This window comes from Loxodonta africana, chromosome X, assembly GCF_030014295.1.
Source record: "Loxodonta africana isolate mLoxAfr1 chromosome X, mLoxAfr1.hap2, whole genome shotgun sequence".
In the NCBI taxonomy this organism is placed as follows: domain Eukaryota; kingdom Metazoa; phylum Chordata; class Mammalia; order Proboscidea; family Elephantidae; genus Loxodonta; species Loxodonta africana.
The window spans coordinates 138127321-138144709 of NC_087369.1; the positions used below are offsets into that span (position 1 = coordinate 138127321).

The following is a 17389-nucleotide window of genomic DNA, read 5'->3' on the forward strand; positions in this document are numbered from 1 at the left end:
CTCTAGGATATATTCCAAGGAGTAGGATTGCTGGATCATATGTTAGTTCTATTTCTTTTTTTTTATGGTAGTTCTATTTCTGTTTTTTTAAGTTTTTCCAAAGTGGTTGTACCATTTTACATTCCCACCAGCAGTGTATAAGTGCTCCTCTCCAACATTTATTATTTTGTGTTTTTTGGATTAATGCCAGCCTTGTTGGAGTAAGATGGAATCTCATTGTAGTTTTGATATGCATATCCCTAGTGGCTAATGATCGTTAGCATTTCCTCATGAATTTGTTAGCTACCTGAATGTCTTCTTTAGTGAAGTGTCTGTTCATATCCTTTGCCCATTTTTTAATTGGGTTATTTATCTTTTTGTAGTTGAGTTTTTGCAGTATCATGTAGATTTTAGAGATCAGGCAGTGATGGAACATGTCATAGCTAAAAACTTTTCTCCAGTCCGTATGTAATCTTTTTACTCTTCTGGTGAGGTCTTTGAATGAGCATAGGTGTTTGATTTTTAGGAGCTCCCAGTTATCTAGTTTCTCTTCTGCATTGTTAGTAATGTTTTGTATACTGTTTGTGCCATATATTGGGGCTCCTAATGTTGTCCCTATTTTTTCTTCCATGATTTATCATTTTAGATTTTATATTTACGTCTTTGATCCATTTTGAGTTAATTTTTGTGCATGGTGTGAGGTATGGGTCTTGTTTCATGTTTTTGCAGATGGATATCCAGTTATGCTAGCACCATTTGTTAAAAAGACTGTCTTTTCCCCATTTAACTGCTTTGGGGCCTTTGTCAACTATCAACTGTTCATATGTGGATGGATTTATGTCCAGATTCTCAATTCTGTTCCATTGGTCTAGGTACCTGTTGTTGTACTGCTACCAGGCAGTTTTGATTACTCTGATGGTGTAATAGGTTCTAAAATCAGATGGAGTGAGGCCTCCCACTTTGTTCTTCTTTTTCAGTAATGCTTTACTTGTCCGGGTCCTCTTTCCCTTCCATACGAAGTTGGTGATTTGTTTCTCCATCTCATTAAAAAATGTCGTTAGAATTTGGATCGGAATTGCATTAAATGTGTAGATCGTTTTTTGGTAGAATAGCCATTTTTATGATGTTAAGTCTTCCTATTCATGAGCAAGGTATATTTTTCCACTTATGTAGGTGTCTTTTGGTTTCTTACAGAAGTGTTTTGTAGTTTTCTTTGTATAAGCCTTTAACATCCCTGGTAAGCTTTATTCCTAAGTATTTTATCTTCTTGGGGGCTACTGTAAATGGTATTGATTTGGTGATTTCCTCTTCATTGTTCTTTTTGCTGGCATAAGGGAATCCAACTGATTTTTGTATGTTTATCTTGTATCCTGATACTCTGCCCAACTATTCTAATAGTTTCAGTAGTTTTCTTGAGGATTCCTTAGGGTTTTCTGTGTATAAGATCATGTCATCTGCAAATAGAGATAATTTTACTTCTTTCTTGCCCATCTGGATGCCCTTTATTTCTTTATCTAGCCTAATTGCTCTGGCTAGGACCTCCAGCACAATGTTGAATAAGAGTGGTGATAAAGGGCATTCTTGTCTGGTTTCCGATCTCAAGGGGTAATGTTTTCAGTCTCTCTCCATTTAGGATGATGTTGGGTATTGGCTTTGTATAAACGCCCTTTATTACGCTGAGGAATTTCCCTTCTATTCCTATTTTGCTGAGAGTTTTTCTTTTGAATGGGTGTTGAGCTTTGTCAAATGCCTTTTCTGCATCAATTGATAAAATCATGTGATTCTTGTCTTTTGTTGTATTTATATGATGGATTACTTTAATTGTTTTTCTAATGTTGAACCATCCCTGCATACCTGGTATGAATCCCACTTGGTCGTGGTGAATTATTTTTTTAATATGTTGTTGAATTCTATTGGCTAGAATTTTGTTGAGGATTTTTGCATCTAAGTTCACGAGGGATATATGTCTATAATTTTCTGTTTTTGTGATGTCGTTACCTGGTTTGGTATCAGGGACATGCTGGCTCCATAAAATGAGTTTGGGAGTGTTCCGTCCTTTTCCATGCTCTGAAATACCTTTAGTAGCAGTGGTGTTAACTCTTCTCTGAAAGTTTTAGAACTCTGCAGTGAAGCTGTCTGGACCAGGGCTTTTATTTGTTGGGAGTTTTCTGATTACCTTTTCAATCTCTTCTTTGTTATGGGTCTATTTATTTGTTCTACCTCTGTTTGTGTTAGTTTAGGTAAGCAGTGTGTTTCTAGGAATTAATCCATTTCTTCTAGGTTTTCAAATTTGTTTGAGTATAGTTTGTCATAATAATCTGATATGATTCTTTTAATTTCAGCTGGGTCTGTTGTAATATCACCCATCTCTTTTCTTATTTGGGTTATTTGCTTCCTCTCCTGTTTTTCTTTTATCGGTTTGGCCAATGGTTTATCAATTTTGTTGATTTTTTTCAAAGAACCAACTTTTGGTCTTGTCAATTCTTTCAATTGTTTTTCTGTTTTCTATTTCATTCAGTTCTGCTCTAATTTTTATTTTTTGTTTTCTTCTGGTGCCTGAGGGTTTCTTTTGTTGTTTTCTTTCTGTTTGTTCAAGTTGTAGGGATAGTTCTTTGATTTTGGCCCTTTCTTCTTTTTGTAAGTGCGCATTTATTGATATAAATTGACCTCTGAGCGCTGCTCTAGCTGTGTTCCAAAGGTTCTAACAGGAAGTGTTTTCATTCTTATTGGATTCTATGAATATCTTTATTCCATCCTTAATGTCTCCTATAATCCACACTTTTTTGAGTAGGGTATTGTTCAGTTTCCATTATTGATTTCTACTTTTATGGCCTTATGGTCGAGAAGATGCTTTGTAATATTTCAATATTTTGGATTCTGCTAAGGCTTGCTTTATGGCCTAATATGTGGTTCATTCTAGAGAATGTTCCATGTGCACTAGAAAAGAAAGTACACTTGGTTGCTGTTGGGTGGAGTGTTCTGTATATGTCTGTGAGGTGAAGTTGGTTGATTGTGGCATTTAGACCTTTCGTGTCTTTATTAACTTTCTTTCTGGGTGTCCTGTCCTTCACCCAAAGTGATGTGCTGAAGTCTCCTACTATTATTGTGGAGCTGTCTGTCTCACTTTTCAATGGTGATAGAGTTTATGTATCTTTCTGCACTGTCATTGGTTGCATAAATATTTAATGTGGTTATATCTTCTTGGTGTATTTCCCTTTAATCATTATATAGTGTCCTTCCTTATCCTTTACGATGGATTTAACTTTAAAGTCTATTTTGTCAGAAATTAATATTGCCACTCCTGCTCTTTTTCGATTGTTGTTTGCTTGATATATTTTTTCCATCCTTTGAGTTTTAGTTTGTTTGTGACTCTAAGTCTAAGGTGTGTGTCTCGTAGGCACCATATAGACGGATCTTTTTTTTCAGTCCATTCTGACACTATCTCTTTATTGGTGCATTTAGTCCATTCACATTCAGTGTAACTATGGTTAGGGATGAATTTAGTGCTATCATTCTGATGTCTTTTTTTCTATGTCGACAGTTTCTTTTTCCCAGTTAATTTTATGTGCTGAGTAGATTATATATTGTCCTTTCCTCATATTCGTTGTTGTTGATTTTGTTTCTGCTGAGTCTCTATTTTTTTCTTGTATTTTATTTTGATGTGTAGGATTGTTTGTCCCTTTTGTAGGTACCTTATTATTTACCCCTATTTTTCTAAAGTTAAACCTAACTTTTATTTCTTTGTATTGCCGTATCTTTCTCTCCATATGCAAGATCTATGACTACATTTCTTAGTCCCTCTTTATTGTTGTTTTAATGTTGTCTTCTATTACATGATAACATCACTGTCTCCTTGTTTTGAGTGTTTTTTTTTTAATCTTGATTTATTTTTGTGATTTCCCCATCTGGGCCGTCTTCTGATTGCTCTGCCCAGTGTTCTAGTCTTGGGTTGATACCTGATATTATTGATTTCATAACCAAAAAACTCGCTTTAGTCTTTCTTGTACTTTGGGTTTGGTTTTTATGGATTCCCTAAACTTCTGTTGATCTGGAAATGTCCTAATTTCACCTTCATATTTGAGAGACAGTTTTGCTGGATATAAGATTCTCAGCTGGCATTTTTTTTCTTTCAATTTTTTGTATAAGCCATCCCATTGCCTTCTTGCCTGCATGGTTTCTGCCAAGTTGTCCCAGCTTATTCTTATTGACTCTCCTTTGTAGTTGACTTTTCATTTATCACTAGCTACTCTTAAAATTCTCTCTTTATCTTTGATTTTGGCGAGTTTGAATTGTCTACTTCCGTAATTTTATTGTTAATCTTCTGAATTTCTGATTGCTGTCTATGGATTTTTCCAGCTTATTAAATTTTTTATTATGTTCCTGAATAATCTTTTTAATTTCTTCAATTACTTTATCTGTGTGTTCCTTGGCTTGTTCTGCATATTGCTTCATTTCCTTCTTGATGTCTTGAAGGGCTCTGGATAGTAATCTTTTGTATTCTGCCTCTGGTAATTCCAGGAAGGCACTTTCATCTAGAAGATCCCTTGATTCTTTGTTTTGAGAGCTTGTTGAGCCTATCATTGTCAATTTCTTTATGTGACTTGATATTGACTGTTTTCTCCAGGCCATCTATAAGTTATTGTTTTAGTTTATTTTATGTTTGCTTACTGTATCATAGCTTCTTGCTTTGTTTTGTTTTGATATGCCCAAATGGCTTGCTTGAGTGAGCTAGCTTCATTATTTTCACCTTTGGAGCTCTGGTGTCCTGTCCCCAGATGGCTAGAGCTGTTATCAGGTATATCAGTCTAGGAGTTCATTTACTCTTCTTGTATAAATTCAGCTCAGGTGACCAGGTAGCTGATCATCAAGTGTTTGGTTCAGGCTCTGTCCTACAGTCTTAGAGTGGCAGGGGTGATTGGTGTAGGTACCAGTATCTGGTTACAGCCAGGGGTCACACTCTGAACAAGGGGGCTGAGAATCATCCCCCACTTGCCTCTCAGGAAAGTTTGTCGCTGTTTCCTAGAGTGTACAGGTGGGTGGGTTCTGTAGATATACCATGAGCATCTAATGTTTTTGGTTGTAAGGACTGGGAGGTACCAGTTATCCTTGGACCCAGGTCGTGAGTGGCTGGGTGACCTAGCTTGTCATAAATATACTTGTTGAACCTGTTTTTTGGGGTCTTTGTTGTAAGAGGCCTCATCGGAAGCATCTGTCTTTTCTGCTGTCTTGGCTCCGCCTTCTCCGTTATTTGACTTTTATTTGATGAGGTTTTGCATCGTCTTGTAGATGTTAGGGTTTAGATGCTGATTGGATACATTGTAGCTCAAAATTTTATTCCCGTCTATAGGGTGTCTTTTTACTCTTTTGGTGAAGTCTTTGGATGAGCATAAAGTGTTTGATTTTCAGGAGCTCCCAGTGATCTAGTTTCCCTTTTGGTGTTTGAGCATTGATAGTAATGTTTTCTCTACTGTTTATGCCATATATTTGTGCTCCTTGCTTTGTCCCTATTTTTTCTCCATGATCTTAATCATTTTAGACTTTATATATAGGCCTTTGACCTACTTTGAGTTAGTTTTTGCATATGATGTGAAGTATGGTTCTTTTTATTTGCAGATGGATATCCAGTTATGCCAGCACCATTTGTTAAAGAGGCTCTCTTTTTCCCATTTAATGGATTTTGGGCCTTTGTTAAATATCAGGTGTTCATAGGTAGATAAATTTATGTCTGGATTCTCAATTCTGTTCCACTGGTCTATGTATCTTGTGTTTATCTGGAAATGTCTTAATTTCACCTTCATATTTTTTTTTTTTTTTATTATTTAAGAGACAGTTTTACTGGATATATGATTCTTGGCAGGCATTTTTTTTCCTTCAATTTTTTAAATATGTCATCCCATTTCCTTCTTGCCTGTGTGGTTTCTGCCGTGTAGTCCGAGTTTATTCTTACTGGCTCTCCTTTGTAGGTGACTTTTCGTTTATCCCTCACTGCTCTTATAATTCTCTCTTTATCTTTGGTTTTGGCAAGCTTGATTATAATATGTCTTGGTGACTTTCTTTTAACATCTACCTTATTTGGAGTTCGATGAGCATCTTGGATAGATACTGTTTCATCTTTCAGTATATCAAGGAAGTTTTCTGCCAACATGTCTTCAACAATTTTCTCTGTATTTTCTGTTATCCCTCCCTGTTCTGGTACTCCAATCACTCGTAGGTTATTTCTCTTGATAGAGTCGCACATGATCCTTAAGGTTTCTTCATTTTTTAAAAATTCTTTCATCTGGTTTTTCTTCAAATATATTAGTGCCAAGTAATTTATCTTCGAGTTCAGAAATTCTGGCTTCTACTTGCTCAATTCTGCTCCTCTGACTTTCTATTGAGTTGTCTACTTCTGTAATTTTATTGTTAATCTTCTGAATTTCTGATTGCTCTCTGTCTGTGGATTTTTCCAACTTATTAAACTTTTCATTATGTTCCTGAATAATCTTTCTGATTTCTTCATTTGCTTTATCTGTGTGTTCCTTGGCTTGTTCTGTGTATTGCCTCATTTCCTTCCTGATGTCTTGAAGGGTTCTGTATATTAAACTTTTGTCTTCTGCATCTGGTAATTCCAGGAATGCACTTTCATCTGGAAGATCCCTGGATTCTTTGTTTTGAGAGCTTGTTGAGATGATCGTGGTCTGCTTCTTTATGTGACTTGATATTGACTGTTGTCTCCAAGCCATGTATAAGTTATTGTATTAGTTTATGCTTGCTTTGGATATATAATTCTTGGCTGGCAATATTTTTTCCTTCAGGGTTTTATATATGTCATCCCATTGCCTTCTTGCTTTCATTGTTTCTGCCAAGTCGTCCAAGTTTAGTCTTATTGACTCTCCTTTGTAGGTGGCTTTTCATTTATCCCTAGTAGCTCTTAAAATTCTTTATCTTTGGTTTTGGCCAGTTTGATTAAATATCTCTTCGTGACTTTCTTTTGGGATCTACCTTGTGTGGGGTTCAATGAGCATCTTGGATAGACATCTCATCTTTCATGATATCAGGGATGTTTTCTGCTAACAAACCTTCAACAATTGTCCCTGTATTTTCTGCTAACCCTCCTCCCGCCCTGTTCTGGTTCTCCAGTCACTCGAAGGTTATTCCTCTTGATAGAGTCCCATGTAATTCTTAGGGTTTCTTCATTGTTTTAAATTAATTTATCTGATTTTTCTTCAAATTTGTTGGTGTCGAGTGCTTTTTCTTCAGTCTCACTAAATCTGACTTCCATTGCCTTAATTCTGCTTCTCTGACTTTCTATTGAATTGCCCAATTCTGAAATTTTATTGTTAATCTTCTGGATTTCTGTTTGCTCTCTTCATGGATTCTTGCACCCTGTTAAATTTGTCATTATGTTCTTCTATAATCTTCTCAAGTTCCTCTGTTGCTTGTGTGTGTGTTCCCTGGCTTGTTCTCCATTTTATCTGATTTTTCCTCAAATAACTTGATGTGAAATGCTTTATCTTCAATCTCACTAATTCCGACTTCCATTGCCTCAATTCCCCTTCTATAACTTCCTATCGAGTTGTCTAATTCTGAAATTTTATTGTTAATCTTCTGAATTTCTGTTAGTTTTCTCTCTATGGATTCTTGCAGCCTATTAAGTTTTTCATTATGCTCTTCTCTAAGCTTACGTTCCTCTCATGCTCTGTCTCTGTGCTGCTTGGCTTGGTCTGTGTTTTGGCTGACCACCTTCTTGCTCTCTTGAAGAGTTCTGTATATTTATCTTTTGTATTCTACCTCTGGTAGTTCCAGGAAGTTATCTTCATCTGGAAGCTTTCTTGATTCTTTGTTTTGGGAGCTTGCTGATGCCATCATTGTCTGCCTCTTTATGTGATTTGATATTGACTCTTTTCTCCAAGGTATCAGTTAGTTATTGTATTTATTTATCTTATGTTTGCTTACTGCTTCCTAGCTTCTTGTTTTGTTTTGTTTTGTTTTGATATTCCCAAATAGGCTGCTCAAGTGAGCTGGTTTGATTATTGGCTCTTTTAAAGCTCTAACATCCTGTCACCAGGTGGTTAGATCTGTTATGAGGTATATGAAACTTAGGAGTCCATTTACTTTTGTTGTATGGAATCAGCTCAGGTGTTCATGTACTTGGTTACCAAGTGTGTGATGGAGGCTCCCACTTACAGTGTTAGACTTGCAGGGGTGTTTGGTATCTGGCTGCAGTAGGGGGTCTCATGCTAAGCAAGGCAGGGGGCTGAACAACTGCCCCTGAGCGTCTGTGAGGAAAGCGTGTCTCTGCTCCCTAGAGCACCTAAGTGGATGGGTTTTGCACATGGACTATGGGCACCCAATGCTGCTGGCTGTAAGGACTGGGAGGCACCACTTATCCTTGGACCCACCTAGCCTTGCATAGCTAGGTGGTGTGGGTGAAGCCACAAGTCCTCGGGCCCCTAATGTGGGTAGGTGAGGACTCTGCTTAACAGGCAGAGAGGTGTCAAATGTCATGAACCTACCTTTCCACCATATAGCTGAAACGAAGTTAGTCTTCAGCTATATACCCTGCTGTACTGTGGTGAGAGCCTATGCTGTTGAAATGGGCCCACACAAGTCTATGCAGGGGTGTAAGGTATTCAAAGCCCTTGGATTGCTTATGCCTGTGCCTAGGCAAAGGAGCTGTTTCTGGCCTGAGTTCTCAGCTTAGGAGAGCTGGCATATTATTTTTTCCCTGTTTTTGTTAATATGTTCCTTCTCCAAGGCTGGGAGGATGGCTCAGGGCGTGCCAGTGGTCTTACTTCCAGCCCAGGGAAAGTGGTTATCACTGAAGCTAGTTCGGGACCTGGTGCAGTGCAAGGAGGGTTCAGTTAAATGAGAGAGTTTTTTCCAAAGGGGTGTTTTCTTTCCTCATGGTAGATTAGATGCAAGTACTTTTCTTACGCTGAGAGCACCTCTTTTCACTGAGTCTGCAGGTATGAGTGAACTCTTTGCCACTTGGTCTCTTCTGATGTGGAAAATGCGTCCCGAGGGTCAGTGTTTGTGTCACCGAGCTCACACCAGTGGATCTGGCTTGAAGGATGGCAGTTCCTGCCAGGTCCGGTCTGGCAACTCCTCACTGCTCCTGAACCGTCTGTCCCTTTCCCTGCCACTCAGTCCAATTCCTCAACTTTGCCTTTGATGTTCAGGGCTCCTAGATTGTCATGTATAATCTATTCACTTGTTTTGGGGGGGTTTGTTGTAAGAAGGACCACCGAAAGCATCTGACTACTCTGTCATCTTGGGCCTGCCTCTCGTTTGATTTCTTGACTGCTGCTTCCATGGCTGTTGATTGTGGAACCACGTAAAATGAAATCCTTGACAACTTTAATATTTCTTCCACTTATCTTGGTGTTGTTTCTTGGTCCAGTTGTGAAGATATTTGTTTTCTTTATATTGAGGCATAATCCATACTGAAGGCTGTGGTCTTTGATCTTCATTAGTAAATGCTTCAAGTCCTCTTCACTTTCAGCAAGCAAGGTTGTGTCATCTGCATAACACAGGTTGTTAACGAGTCTTCCTCCAATCCCGATGCCCCGTTCTTCTTCATATAGTCCAGCATCTCAGATTATTTTCTCAGCATTCTGACTGAATATGTATAGTGAAAGGATACAACCCTGATGCACAGCTTTCCTGACTTTAAGCCATGCAGTATCCACTTGTTCTGTTCAAACAACTGCCTTTTGATCCATGTACAGATTCCTCATGAGCACAATTAAGTGTTCTGGAATTCCCACTCTTTGCAATGTTATCCTTGCTTCTAAGGAGCATTCTGGTTGTACTTTTTCCAAGACAGATTTGTTTGTTCTTTTGGCAGTCCAGGGTATATTCAATATTCATCACCAACACCACAATTCAAAGGCATCAACTCTTCTTCAGTCTTCCTTATTCATTGTCCAGCTTTCACATGCATACGGTGTGATTGAAAATGCCATGGCTTGGGTCAGGCACACCTTAGTCTTCAGGGTGACATCTTTGCTCTTCAAACACTTTGAAGATGTCCTTTGTGGCAGACGGCATTGGGTTTTTGCAGCAGATTTGCCCAATGCAATGCATCCTTTGATTTCTTGACTGCTGCTTCCATGGCTGTTGATTGTGGATCCAAGTAAAATGAAATCCTTAACAACTTCAATCTCTTCTCCGTTTATCATGATGTTGCTCATTGGTCCAGTTGTGAGGATTTTTGTTTTCTTTATGTTGAGGTGTAATGTATAATGAAGCCTGTGGTCTTTGATCTTACTTAGTAAGTGCTTCAAGTCCTCTTCACTTTCAGCAAGGAATTTTGTGTCATCTGCTTATTGCAGGTAGTTAATGAATCTTCCTCCAATTCTGATGCCCCATTCTTCTTCATATAGTACAGCCTTTCGGAATATTTGCTCAGCATACGGATTAAATAAGTATGGTGAAAGGATACAACCCTGATGCACACCTTTCTTGACTTTAAACCATGCACTATCCCCTTGGCCTGTTCAACAACTGGCTCTTGACCTATGTACAGGTTACTTATGAGCATAATTAAGTGTTCTGGAATTCTTGTTCTTCACAATGTTATCCATTATTGGTCCACACAGTTGAGTGTCTTTGCATAGTCAATAAAACACAGATAAACAGCTTTCTGGTATTCTCTGCTTTCAGCCAGGATCCATCTGACATCAGCAATGATATCCCTTGTTCCATATCCTCTTCTGAATTCTGCTTGAATTACTGACAGTTCCCTGTCTATGTACTGCTCGTATTTCAATACCAGTGGCATAGCTTCCAGAATCACAGTAACACGCAAGCCCCCACAGTACGACAAACTGATGTGGGGTGGCATGTGTAGATGAACTAAATTGTGAAAAGAACCCAAACCTGATGTTTTGAAGTGTGAGAAGTAGTAAGCGTATACAGAGAAATGTTATAATGTACTGGGGACATGAGCTTCTAAAACACACTCATCTGAGCTGTCTTCTCTTTTATTTATTTATTTTGTTGTTGTTGTGGTTGAGAATATACACAGCAAAACATACACCAATTCAGCAGTTTCTACATGTACCATTTAGTGACACTGATTACATTCTTCAAGTTCTGCAACCATTCACACCCTCCTTTTCTGAGTTGTTTCCCCCATTAACATAAATTCAGTGCCCCCTAAGGTTCCTATCTAATCTTTAGAGTTGCTGTTATTACCTTTATCCTATATATATAATTACTAAAAGAGCATAATGCTCAAGGCAGACATTTTTTACTAGACAAGCTAAACTATTGTTTGGTTTTAAGAAGACTTCAGGGACTATTTTTGGTTTAAGGTTTAAAGATTATATCACGGCAGTAGTTTCAGGCATTCATCCAATCTTCTTGTCTCTAGGAAGACTGGAGTCCATGAGAATTTGAAATTCTGTTCTGCATGTTCCTCTTTTTGATTAGTATTCTTCTATAGAATCTTTGATCTAAATGTTCAGTGATGCTAGCTAGGCAACACCTAATTCTTCTGGTCTCATGGCAAAGGAGTCAGTTGTTTATGGAGGCAATTAGCCACACGTTCCATATTCTGCTCCTATTCCTGACTCTCCTTCTTCCTCTGTGGCTCCAGGTAAATAGAGACCAAATGTTACTCCTTGGCTGTCTGCTTGCAAGCTTAAAGACTCCAGGCAGTATGCAACAAACTAGGAGGTAAAGCAGAAGCACTAAACATGTTATTAGGGCAATTAACTGGGATTCCCCATGAAACCATGACCTTAAACCTACAAACGAAGGAATCAAATCCCACAAGGGTTTTCATTGTACTTAAGTAGCATTAGCAGCTAGTCTTTTCTTACTGTTTTTGTTGTTGTTGTTGTTTTTGTAAATATGAGCCATCTTCTCTTACTTAAAGGTAAAATAGGCCAGGCTAATATAACTTGCATACAGAAGCTTAGCTTCAATAGATGATTATTACATTAGGATTTCCTGAAGAGATAATAGTGGACAATGAAATCTATAAATACTACTACAAATTTATGCGTGGAATAGATAGGATATAGGAGTATCAAATGGGACATAATCCTGCTCCTTTAAGGTGTTCTTACATCATTGAAAGAAGCATAAAAGTATGGAGTACCTAGATGGCCTTCTCAATCGTATCCTGGCTGTGGAAGCTTACAAAAAATAGACCTCAAACAGAGTTATAAAGCAACAGTTGTCTACTCTCCTGGGCCTGTTCCTTCTGCATTTCCCAATTTAAATCTCATTTTCTCTTGGGGTATTCTAATGAAACTTAAGATTTTGATGGAAATATTAGAAAGTCTATTATCGGGCATGGAAAATATCTTTTCTCTACCTCAGTAGATGTTGTCTTTGACTAAAGCAGGCAAATAAATAAATTTGTATGACAAATTATAAGAAATATATGTACACAAATCACAGTAAACTTGCAGAAAACTAAATCATAACAAAAGGAAAGCTATTGTCTTAGTTATCTAGTGCTGCTGTAACAGAAATAGCACAAGAGGATGGCTTTAACAAAGAGAATTTTTTTTTCTCACAGTACGGTAGGCTAAAAGTACAAATTCAGGGTGTTGGCTCCAGGGGAATGCTTTCTCTTTCTGTGGGCTCTGGAGGAAGGTCCTTGTCCTCAATCTTCCCCTGGTTGAAGAGTTTTCAGGCTCAGGGACCCTGAGTCCAAATGACAGGCCGTGCTCCTGATGCTGCTTTCTTGGTGATATGCGATCCCCCCTCTCCGCTAGCTAAAAGGTGGTGCAGGTGACACCCCAGGGAAACTCCCTTTACATAGGATCAGGGATGTGACCTGGTAAGGGTGTTACAATCTCACCCTAATCATCTTTAACATAAAATTACAATCTCAAAATGGAGGACAACCACAGAATACACACATTTTTGGGGGGACATAATTCAATCCATGACAGCTATATTACCAAAGGAATGAAGGCAGTGGTATGATGGAGCCAGCTGATGCCACTTCACAAGATCTGATTGTGTGCATAGACTTCTAGCACAGCATCATGAGGGGCTCTGTGAATCTGTTTCCCAGTGAAACTGGTGAAAATTATTTTTAAGACAACCATTTAAAGTCTCTGGAAATGGTTCTGAGGACACACAGCAAATAAAGAAACATCTATTCATGAAAATGTATTCAAATTCAATAACAATGAGACCTTGTGTTACTTAAACCAGGATTCCTTCCCTCCCTCTCCCTCCTCATTAAAATGGGAACTTGATAAAGGACTCCCTGATCTCCCAGCTCCCAGCTGGAAAGCATCTTCCTGGCAGAGGTAGGACATCAACATTTCTCATGCTGCATTCAGCTATGTGTTACTAAGTTCTTGGTGTATGTGATTTACAGGTGTAGACTCCTTTATTCTGCTCAGCCCCCACATGTGGGATGAAGGCGCTACCTTGGATACAGTGCCGCTGAGATCACTGGTGTCCCAGTCACACTTACCCAGGCTCATAAGGCAGTGGTTCCATGCCAGGAAAGGCAAACTGAGAAGACCTAAGGTACTTCTCCCCTCCAGTGAGCACAGAGCACCAAATGTGCGAGAGTCACTCAGAGAAAAGTGTGCCATTATCTTCACCCCCAGCTCCAGAGTCATGGCTCAGTGCTTCTACTAAGGGAAGCAGGGGTGGGGGGAGGTACAGGCTAGAAAAACCGATAACTTGTAATTGCTTCCAAAAGGAACTCACTTCATTTGCAACACAACGTACACAACTCTAAGAACACCCTCAAAAACTAGGGAAGACTATGATCAAAAGCAATTGGGAGGACATTGGTGGGTGCATTGGCGATATAGGAGGCCAAGGTATAAGACAGTTATTTTGCTAGAAAGAAGCAGGACAGAGATATCTGGAAGGAGATCTCATGAGGTCACAACAAATTTCAAACACTGACCTTGAAAACAATCCCTTCAGAGAAGCCCAAATTTATTTAGTCTATAGGGCATTTTATGTCCCATGGTTAAAATCAATAATCAGCCAGCAACAGGTGGGTGTAGCTACACAGAAAGATAGTCAAATAGAACCATGCCAAAAATCACTGTCATTAAAGCAATGAAATAATAGAACATGCTAACAAGTGGATGAGTCTTGAAAACAACATGCTAAGTGAGCAAAGTCAGACACAAAGGGCCACGTATTGTATGATGCCATTTATAAGACATATCCTGATGTGGTGAATCTATAGAGTCAGAAAGCAGGTTAGTGGTTCCTTTGGACTGAGGGAATAGGTAGATACTGGAATGATAACTAAAGGATATGAAAGTTCTTTTTGAGGTGATGAAACTGTTCTAAAATTGACTTTGGTGATAACAGCACATATCCGTGAATATACTAAAGCAAAAACTAAGCCCATTGCTGTCGAGTCTATTCCAACTCATAGTGACCCTATAGGACAGAGTAGGACTGCCCCATAGGCTGTCCAAGGAGCAGCTGGTGGATTTGAACTGCTGACCTTTTGGTTAGCAACCATAGCTCTTAACCACTGTGCAACCTAATTGTACAGTTTAAATGGATGAATTGCATGGTATGTGAATTATAACTCCACATAGCTGTCCAACAACAACAACAATAACAAATATAGGGGGAAATAAGAAAGAATAATCTGAGTGTCTGCTGGAACTGGATTTCTGGTATCACCAATCTGACCCGGCTGTGAGTCTAGTGCTTAGTGTCTCCTCTTAGCAAAGGGAAGTATGTTTTTGTCTTCTCCCAAATAGCAGCTCAGCTTAGCAGAGAAGTCAGTTCTCTGGGACCAGCAGACAGCTGGTTGCTTCCCTTGGTTCTAAGGCCAGGCACATGCTTTGGATTCACAGGCTTATGAAACCCACCCATAGGTAGGTATAGTGTGTCTTTTTCTGCTTCCTGTCTCACTTAGCAGGGTATGCTGGTGGGTGACAGCCCTGTCCCTTTAAGGTCCCTCTGATGCTCACTGAAGACAATTGTTGCCTGGTTACATTGTTACATAGGGGACAACCATCCTTGAAAAGGCCACAGCAGGCCCTGGGGCATGTGAAAGGAGGGCAAATTCATGGGCTGAGGATGGGGTATTCTTGATGATTGGGCACAGCCTGCTAGATCCACCAGGAAGACAAATTAAGGACTGTAGAATCCTGTGGCTTTGAGCTTTCAAAGTGGGTCTTGTGTGACAAAGTGGCCCAAGTTTTCTGTCTTTATTTTGGTGAAGCTCAGAAGAAACTGCTGTAGACATGTTTAGTCGACTTCAATTAGACACTCCAGCTGTGATTTTTGACAATGGGACTGGACTGTGCAAAGCAGGCTTCTCTGGAGAGACTGGACCCCGTCATGTCATCAGCTCTGTCGTTGGACATCAGAAATCGGACTTGTATTTAGCTGAACCTGATGAGAAGATGTACTATGTGGGGGAAGATGCCCTGTCCAAGTATGATGCCCTATACCTTCACTACCCCATTGAGCGTGGCCTCATCCTGGGTTGGGATGACATGGAGAGGATCTGGCAGCACCTTTTTGAGTGCGAGCTGCATGTGAAACCCAGTGCCCACCCTGTGCTCATGACTGAGCCCTCCTTGAACCCAAGGAAGCTTCGTGAAAAGACGGCGGAGGTGATGTTTGAGGCCTTCAACGTGCCTGCCTTCTATCTGTGTAACCAGGCGGTCTTATCACTCTATGCCTCTGCCAGCGTCACGGGCCTGGTGGTTGAAAGTGGGGATGGGATCACTTGCACTGTCCCTGTCTTCGATGGTTACGCCCAGGCTCATGCCATCAGCAGGCTATATGTGGCAGGAAGGGACCTCACAGAACACCTCACCCAGCTCCTCCTGGCCAGCGGGCGTACCTACCCCTTCATACTCAACAGGGGCTTGGTGGGCGACATCAAAGAGAAGCTGTGCTACGTGGCTTTCGATACAGAGAAGGAGCTAAGCAAGAGGCCAGAGGAGGTTTTGAAAGAATACAAATTGCCAGATGGAACTGTCATTTGCATTGGCGAACAGCTGTACCAGGTGCCTGAAGTCCTCTTTGCACCTGACCAGCTGGGCATCCACAGCCCCGGGCTCTCGAAAATGGTTGCCAGCAGTATCCTGAAGTGCGACATCGGCATCCAGATGACACTTTTTGGGGAGATTGTGCTGGTTGGGGGCACTACTCTACTCCCTGGCTTTGAGGAACGCCTCTTGAAAGAGCTAGAACTGCTGACTTCCAAAAGGGCCTCCATCAAGATCAGGGCTCCTCTCGACAGATGTTTCTGTGGCTGGATCGGCGGATCCATCATCACCACTCTAAGTACTTTCAGGCGGATGTGGGTCACCTCTGCTGATTTCAAGGAATTTGGGCCATCAGTGGTCCAGAGAAGATGCATTTAGAGGACACTGAGCACAGCAGGGGACAGCTGGAAGCCCTGGAGAACAAGGGCAAGTGAGGTCATCCCTCAGCACGATCTTCAATAAAGTGTTTTGCCCTTTCTGGCAATGGTTCATTCTTGGTGGCGTCAGAATAATTTCTGACCCTGGTATTGAATCTTAAAGTGGTTCTACTCCACCCTTCCCTTCTCATGCACCTCATATACTGTCTTTGAGAAATCCTTGGGCTGTGAGTTGAGCCCATCACCTGCAGTTTGTAGTCAAAGCAGATGCCTGGGCCTCATGCCCACTAGCTTGATCCAGCAGGGGCCGTGGAATCTGCATTGTAAATATGTGCATTGGTAGTTTCAATAAACCCAGTGTCCAGGAGACACAGCAGGGGGAGCAGATGGGGATGGGGGAGGAGGACTACAAGCAGGAATGCTACCTTGTTCATAGGGTTCAACAAACCCTTTAGCTGGGTGGATCCTTACCGTAATAGGACTCTTGCTTTGCTTTTATGAGATTGGGCATCTAAATAGGATGGAGGTAGGCTCCTTGGCAGACAGGGAGAGGTGGGCACAGAAATCACTATTTGTTTAAGGTTCTCCAAGCTCAGGGTCCCTGCTCTCCAGTAGGGAAGTGTATGAAGCATCACCACCTGTACTGATTATTACAGTCTTTCTGATTTTTTAATTTTCTTTTCAAGGGTGTTTATGGAAATATTGTTTTGGGGGTAAAACACTGGAAATATTATTTTTGAATAAATTATGCATAGTGGGAATTTTCCACATTCATTTGTGGAATATCCTCTTAATACTATTGGGAGAGACATGTAAAATGCAAATATGTCTTTATAATATAATTTTTTATGCAGGGGGTAAAGAAAATGGCATTTCCCCACGTGTAGGCATATTTATGCACATATGTGTGTGTACATATGTAAGTGAAGATGTGCGTTTGTGGTTTTAAGCACATTAAGAAAAGTACAGAAGGATACACACTCGTAGGTTTGTACAGGTTGGTGAGGGAATTGGGAATGAGAGGTAATGCAGGTGGAAAGAAGTGATGAAGAGGGAAGAAAAATAAATAGAACTATACTAAAGAAA

General features: G+C 40.1%; 1 protein-coding gene across 1 annotated transcript; it reads left to right on the forward strand.

The window, feature by feature from the left end:
• The first annotated feature begins 14989 nt into the window (after positions 1 to 14989).
• On the forward strand, positions 14990 to 16304 carry LOC100662216 (actin-related protein T2-like). The gene has a single exon (XM_003414851.3). The coding sequence runs from the start codon at positions 15171 to 15173 to the stop codon at positions 16302 to 16304; it is 1134 nt and encodes a 377-aa protein (XP_003414899.1). The 5' UTR covers positions 14990 to 15170.
• Positions 16305 to 17389: the final 1085 nt, after the last annotated feature.

What these genes read in the sequence shown, in the direction of transcription:
- LOC100662216 (XM_003414851.3), top strand. Translation starts at nt 15,171, where the DNA reads ATGTTTAGTCGACTTCAATTAGACACTCCAGCTGTGATTTTTGACAAT.